This window comes from Teleopsis dalmanni, chromosome 2, assembly GCF_002237135.1.
Source record: "Teleopsis dalmanni isolate 2A chromosome 2, ASM223713v2, whole genome shotgun sequence".
Classification (NCBI taxonomy): Eukaryota; Metazoa; Arthropoda; class Insecta; order Diptera; family Diopsidae; genus Teleopsis; species Teleopsis dalmanni.
Window position 1 is genome coordinate 153012768 of NC_051847.1, and position 8226 is coordinate 153020993.

An 8226-nucleotide genomic window follows, 5' to 3' on the forward strand; every position below is an offset into this window, starting at 1 on the left:
CGTGTGTTCATAAATGATAAATGTGTGTATTTAATTACAGTTTAGTTTAACTAACAGGATAAACAGATAAAGCAATTTAGGTGTTTGAATGCTAATATGGTTTTAATATACAAATATTTTACAATGTGTCCTATCTTAGGGTAGGGAAGCATTCAAATAACATTCATCTTTCGACAAGCGGTGGTCAAAATCGACAATATTCCTTATACTTCAATCAAAACAAGTAATATTTTTAGATATTCAACTAAAGAGGAAATAGATATACATCTATTTATATATACATCTGGAAAAAAGTATACTAAGAGCAAACGATTTTTAGTTGCAATGAAATGTAGAATTCTTAAGTTAGTCTTAAAGAGCAAGTCCAAACTTAATATTTACAAGAGAACTTTTACTACTCGAATATTAAGTCTTTTTGAACTCATAAAATCTAACTATCGCCTTCAACATGTATTGCAATTTTTTTTCTAAATTATATATTGAATTAATTATATATTCTAGGCAACTGGAATAGATAATTTGAAAAACGGGCATCACAGATACTGTCATAATTTTTTTTGCAAGCAGGCAGCAGTGTCTTGAAATATTATCCTGAGCGTCTTTTATGACCCCCACCCAATCACAAAAAAAAATCTGCCAGAACATTGCACTATCGATATTTTTTGCCCAGCTCAATTTTCAATCGACCTGCTAAATCATAGTTCTTTATCTGGACGACACAGTTCGTGGCTGTCCTCTAATTTCGCTCTATAATCGTGGCTATTATAACCACTTGTACAGAGTTTACTCTTAGTAAGTAATTACTTCCTATCAGTTACATCTTTCCCTCCTCCCTCCACTTGTTTCCAATTTTGGCTTAGATATTTGTTATTTTCTTGATTATTAATATACCTTCTGTTCAAAAAGTATCCGGATTTTGTTGTGTGTTAATTACTCCTTAAATAATAGACCTTTTTCAAAAATATTTTTTTTTGTTATGTTGGTACACCCTTTCTTGACATATGGTACAAATTTGAGCGCCATCTGTCAATTAGTTTGTTTACAGCAGCTGTTAATGTGAACCTACCTCAAGTGCATTTAGAGATTTTTACTATGGAAAATTCTTGTTGTACGCGTTTTTTTGACCAAACACGGCACCACAGTCATCGCTCAGGCACCATATTCGCCAGATCTGGATCAGTGCGACTTTTTCCTGTTCCCGATACTCAAATTGCCCCTTCGTGGTAAGCGTTTTGAGTCGATTGAATCGGTAAAAGAGAATTCGCTGAAGGAACTAAAAGCCATACCTGCACGGGCCTACGAAAAGCGTATGGAAGATTGGGTTAAGTGTTGGCATATGTGTATCGCTTTAGAAGGAGCATATTTTGGTGGAGATAAAATAAATTTGGAATAAAATTTAAATTTGTGTTTTATTTAGAAAATCGGAGTACTTTTTGAGCAGAAGGAAAGAAAGGAAAGAAGAAGAAATTTTTATTAAAGGGGACAAAATTGTAGTTATTAGTTAATTTAGCTTTTAACCTTTATGGTCCAATGACTAAAATTTATTTATTTCGCATTCCTAAGAATTGGTTCTAGTGGATTTAAAATGATATAAGTCCATCTTTTTGCAAAAGTTTTTGGCAAAAACCTTAACAAATGGGATGGATCAATATTGTGACTTTTTGTTGTCAAAGTAAAAATTTTCATTTTTAAAGGACACTTTGAATCGATTGCAATGATTAAAGAAAATTCATAGAAGCAATACAAAGGAATCAGCCTACGAATAATGTATAAAGTATTATCATTCGCATAGTTTTATTGCACTTGATGGGTTCTATTTTGATAAACAAAAATTGAATTTTATTGATAATCTGAATACTTCTTATATAGAGTGTAAACCTAGTTTTTAATTTTAGTAAAAGGATCCAAAACAGAAAATATGATGGTAATATATACCTTAAGACACAATGTAAGACAAAATGTATTCTTTTCCTAAAGAATGGGTCTGCACACTGAAAACATTCCTGTGCGGTCCAAAAGTGCAAGAATACAAAAACATATTTTTGTTCGTGCCCTCAGTTGCATATTAGGTAGTTAATAACGGATATAAGAGTTCATCAATGGATGTCACGAATAGCTAATGTCTGAGCCCACCAAATACAATCACGCTTTAAACAAGATTTCTTTGTGTTCAGTGTAAGGGTTTGTTGATGCTGATGTCAAACGCAGTTTTTTTCAGAAGACAGCTCGCTGATGATGATGATGAGTTCTATTTTTGCGCATGTGTAACAACAAAAATCTAGCAAATCACATCCGTTACCCCTTAATTTCAAGAATAAAGGTAGAGTAGGTAATAATACCCATTTCGCACTGCATGAGTTATTGTTCATTAGCTGCTTAACCTTCAGCAGTTGTTGTTGTTGCACAGTTGTTTGTTGTTTTCAGGCTCTTCCTTCTCCTAACCTTCTGGTGCAAACAGGCAAGAAAGACCGCATGATTCGCTCAAATTTCTGATAGCAGCTGCTGCTCTAAGAATAAATATCGATTGCACAGTTAGGTGCACAGTGTCATTTTTGAATGTCATTCATGAGAGAAAATCCATAAATGACACTCAAAACTGTTGGTCTGCACCAATGTATTGAATAATTTTTGTGTGCACCTTTGAATGACATGCATCAGCATATGGGCGTTCAGCTTCTCGCTAACATGTGAATGAGAGTCTGTCACCCAAAAACTTGTATACGTTATTCAAAAGCATATTTTTGCGTGGTCACAAATTATGTCTGTTCCACAAGCTGCTCGTAGTAAAACTCAAGTAAAACACAAGTAAAGTAGAAACTGAGAGCATAACACAAATAGAGTGCCAAATTACGCTCTTCACACAGATGTTCAGGGAACAGCTTTGTGTAAAACAGGGCTGTTACGCTCTCTCAGGTGCTCTCATTTACTTGTAAATTAGCTGGTGCAACGCAGGGATGTTACGCTCTCTCAAATGCTCTTGTTTACTCGAAAATTAGCTGGTGGAACGGATTTGAACGGACTTATACAGGGTTACTCAAAGTTACAACGAGTAGCTTGTGGAACAGATCTATTTTTACCCTGCAAATTTATCGTAAGCAGACGATATATGTTTGTATATAACAAAAACATAACATAAATTTAATTCGTGTTTTTATTATTACTTTTTTTATATACTTTCATATATATTTATTTATATATTTTATTATTAATATATTTATTATTTTTATTATTTTTATTAAAATTACACTTATAAATTTGTGTTAAATATTTAATTGTATTTTACTTAAAAAAATAAAAATATTATTAAGGTGTGCAAGTTCAAATAAATTAATGATAAATTGAGAGAAGTAGTTAATTGTATTGGTATGGCAGCGAATATTGGTATTTACTAGAATTTCGAGTAGGGTAAATTAGATAAATTAGATGTCACCATTCTGAAAATTTTGTAAGATGTTCTATAAATAATAAATAAATTTCAAAACTTTTAACCACAAATAAATAATATGTATAATAAATAAAGAAATAAATATTTACATTTACAATTTACTTTACCTCAATGTACTTGAACTCGCACACGGCCTAAATATTTCAAACAAATTTTTAAAAGTTGATTATTATAACTATAAAGAATGGCATTCAGTAGTAGTTCTTTCTCTACATTCAAATTTAAAAATTTGCATTATTTTCAAAATATTTCCCGGTTTTATTAAAGTCAACTATCATTGACATTTATTTAAAAAAATGTCACTTCTTCGTTATCTTAACTTAATCTTTTGTTTAAAATTTATCTTACGCGTAGTCGCATTTGAAATATCCCTAAATTTCAGTCTTCGTTTTAATGAAATTAAGACCACTTTCCTTAATTTCGTTCTAACCTTAAAATTTAATTTTGTATGGAAATAATAACTTAATTTCGCTGAAATAAAGATGAAATTAAGATGTGTCTGAACATAGTATAAAACAAAGATTTATAAAATTATCTTCTTATCTTATCTTATATCTTATCTTATTTAACTTAAACAAAAAAGTTCTCTACAAATAAATATTTTTCTTGTGGCTTATACTATAAACTTAGAATAATTAAATAAATAACTAAAAAATTAACTTAAATAATATAAGGGAAAAAATTGATCAACTAATACTAATAATAATACTGTGTTAACTATAATCAAACAAATTTCGATAACAATGGGATTAGCACGGTAGCAACAAGCGATGAAGAGAAGAAAACATCCTTATTCATCGAAAATTTTGCTTGAATGACAAATCTTGAATGTGAGCAGATTCAAGTTTGGTTGCTAGAATAAATTTGAGCAAGAGAGAGTGCAACTTGAATGACACTCAAAAATGACAGCAATGAGTATTTAATACTCATTAAATAGTCTTTGATGATAGTCTGCACCGTGCAGAAAAAACCTTAAGTTTGCAGTGCGAAGTGTGTATAAATTGCAAAAATTTACCGAAAGAAATTTTAAATAAAATCAGTTGCTTTCTGGCTTACATGTATTAAGTATCTAAATTTTAAGCATCTTCATCTCTTCTTTTACTAGTTTAAATTACTCAGGGTAATTCAAATTTAAATTACCCACCGGCTACACTTGCCAGAGTCTGGCAAGTCTGGAGTTTTTGCTTATCACACTCTTTCACTAACACGAAAAAAATTAGTGGAAGGATAGATAGTTCTTGCGTTCAATTAAAATGGTAAATATTTAATATTTTTAATTATTTTTATTATTTATATAAAATTCGTTAATTGTTTTAGAACGATACCGATCTTCTCATACGTACACTAGATGGTAAAACAGACATTTTTCACTGGGCGATGGAATCCGAAAATACTCAAACTGCTTCAGTTGCCTTAAAAAATAGATCTCATGTAGTACTTATAACAATAGAACATCCGTATCTCCCTGAAGCAGATCATCCAGAAAATTCTCGTTCGAGAGTTTTCAGAAAATGTCGGCATGCTACACAAATAAATGTAAGATTTGAATCTGAAAATATTCGCTATAAAAACGACCACTTACTTGACAAGGGTTTCTTAATGATTGGTGATGGAGGCCTTGAACCGAATATATTTCATGTGTTACCTCCATCCAATATTTATGAGTGTGATGCAATGGCAGTTGGCCATCGTTCCAAAAACGCACGTGACTATTTAGCGCGCCACTCCAGCGAATTTCAAGCATGTGATAAAACTGTACTAATTTGTCACGGTATCAAGGCTTTGAAGAGTACTTTAGCAGATGACGAAAATATGTCTGATCAGGTATTATGATTTGATTTGTGTTTAAAAATTTAAATCTATAAAAAAAATATAACCTTTTAGCATATTTCGATTATAACAATGCGAGTAAATGATAAATATAATTATCTTAATCAGGGGAGGGTAAATTATTATATGAATATGATTGACGATATATGATATTCACAATGAAGTGGTGGAATTCATAATAAATCCAAGAAATTATATCTAATATTTAAATTTTCGATAATAACAAGATTTGTAAAGAAATATAAATACTAATAAATTACTTCGTATTTTGATAAATTAATAATGGTTAATTTATGTATAACAATGAATACTCATTTGCCTAGAAATTTAGGTATTTCATTTTAAATACCTGGCATATTAATTTCGGTAGTGAGAACTAGAGCATCGTTTGGTTGCTAAGTCATCAAATCATACTATACTTTTTAAATAGGCAAGACCATTGAATACTTTGCGTTTGTTTTACACAAAAAAAAAACCGGTAAGCGTGAAATCAACATATATTATCTTTTATATATCACAAGACGGACCACAATAGGCATATCACGTATTTTTGATAAAAAGAAAAAACACCAAATCGGTCATTATACTCGGTAAGGCATGAAACAAAACCACTAGTTGGTAACTCAAACAAGTAAATACAAACTTAGTTCTCAGTTTATCGGCAATGTTGTGAACTATGCGTTAAAATATGGTCGGAGCCATGTTTCTTCAACTTTCTTTAGCAGTTACGTGTGAGTCAATGTTTGAATATCCTTGGCAAATATCGTTTTTGCAAACAATAACCTATAAAGTGATAGCAAGAAGTGACAAATATCATGTTTCCACTGCAATTAAAACTACTTATGTTAATGAAATTAAGATTTGGTCATTTTCATTGGTATAAACGAACATTGGATGTGTTCGTACGAACACGCAAGTCAAAATTCGCATGCAATGTAACCGCAGCATGCAATGTAAGCAGAATAAATTTTGCTGCAACAGTGGTGATAGTCTGTGGTTTATGGTTGTTGTCTATAGTTTATGACAACAGTCTGCAGCTATGCTGGTAGCTTGAATGAGAAAGATATATTATAGCAATATGTTTCTTTATTTTAATCATTCAAGTGTTCAAAAGAGATTCAAATGCATAATATAATTAAAAAGGGGATAAACGTGTTCAACTTAAGTGCTTTGCAAATTTTTAAGATATTGGAATTCACTGCCAGAATCATAGAAATACATTCTATGTTTCTATGTTTTTGATCACTAAGTTGTAAACGTGGTATTGTAATTACAGTGCAATGTTCAGCCAAATTTTTTATAAATCTAGTGGGGACCATTAGTCTCTCATAGACTGATAGCGATCTAAAAATCAAATACAGACTTGTGTGAAATACTTTTATATCTATCAACTCTTTAGAATGTTTAGAATAACAAGTAACGAAATTGATAAAATTCGATTTAGATTTATTCACTATATATATCATATATATGTATATAACATATTTTGTAATATTATTTAATAATATATATAATAATTAGAAATTTAGTTTTTAATACAAATTAAACTTTGGATTTTATTTTTAATTAAGCTTTGACTTTTATTTATTATATTTGTTTATTATAAAATTTTTTACTGTAAGTAAAAAAAAAAAAGAAATTAAATAATACAATGAATAAATATAATGAATGCATAAACTACTATTTATAAGTTTTGTTACCATGAATTTATATACACATATATTTACCGTTTTTTTATATGTTTTTTTATATTATATGTATATCTTATTTGTATTTTGTACGAACATATATTTCATAAAAATTTTATAATCAAATTTGATAAAAATGCTATATTAACAGCTCATAAGCATAAAATAAAATGAAATTAGAACAATAAAATCAAGGGAAATGGTAAACAATTTTTAAATCGGATAAAATAAAATTTTTTGTTTTATCTGAATTATAGGGATATGGTATGATTGCCATATTACCGAAATGTTTGGATTATTGAGTCTCCAGATTATCGTCTCGATACTATATATGATTTCATATATTCCTATACATTTATAACCATGTAAGTCATTTTATGCGGCTTACACATAAGATAGATTTATATCCCTAATGAGTATTGATAAGACCAACAATTCCAAAGAAGAAAAACATCATTTGAATTATAGGGATATAGTATGATATGGTGATATGGCAATATCACCGAAATATTTGGATTATTGAGTCTCCAGATTATCGTCTCGATACTATATATGATTTCAAATATTCCTATACATTTACGGTTTTAAATAGAAAATTCTTTATCAGTGTTTTCAATTCTGTATGAATGTTGTTTAAACATCGTCAAAAGCAAAGTATTTTTTCATATATATATATATCTCATGACATGTACCCACAGCTACAATATGACATTATGCATAATTTTTATTTCGAAAACACTCAGCACATATCGAGCCTACTTTTTAAATGTAGAGGCGGTCTTTTTAATCTGAACGGTAGAGAGTTTAATACATCTGATCGTGATTGTTCTATATGTAATCGTCATGAAATAGAAAATATATGTCATATTATTGGTGTATGTGCAATTTTCAGAGAACATAGGCGTAGTTTTTTTGATAAAGCACTTCTGTCCGAAGAAGAAGTGAAAATCTTATTAAACGGTAGCAATATTTATAAACTGTATAATTTTATGAAAAGTGTTTTGAGTTACAGAAAATTAATTATTGAAGAATTTATATAAATAATAATGTTAATATTATGCACCTTCTTTTGCATGCCAATCTGACACACAACAAATATGTTATTGTCAACTTAGATTTTCTAGAATTTTTGTAAGTGCTGTATGAATTTTTTTTGAATCAATAAATAATAATAATAATAATAAAAAATATAAATGTATAGAATATGTATAGATCAGATGAAAAAAAACGAGATAAGTAGAGATAATATAATATGAAACACAC

The 8226-nt window shown here is 29.5% G+C and overlaps 1 protein-coding gene across 1 annotated transcript; it reads left to right on the forward strand.

Annotated features, from left to right (window-relative positions):
- The first annotated feature begins 2758 nt into the window (after nt 1–2758).
- LOC119675956 (proteasome subunit alpha type-1-like) lies at nt 2759–7265 on the forward strand. Its single transcript, XM_038087175.1, has 4 exons — nt 2759–2794; nt 4763–5269; nt 5330–5389; nt 7221–7265. The coding sequence occupies exons 1-4, from the start codon at nt 2759–2761 to the stop codon at nt 7263–7265; spliced, it is 648 nt and encodes a 215-aa protein (XP_037943103.1).
- Nucleotides 7266–8226: the final 961 nt, after the last annotated feature.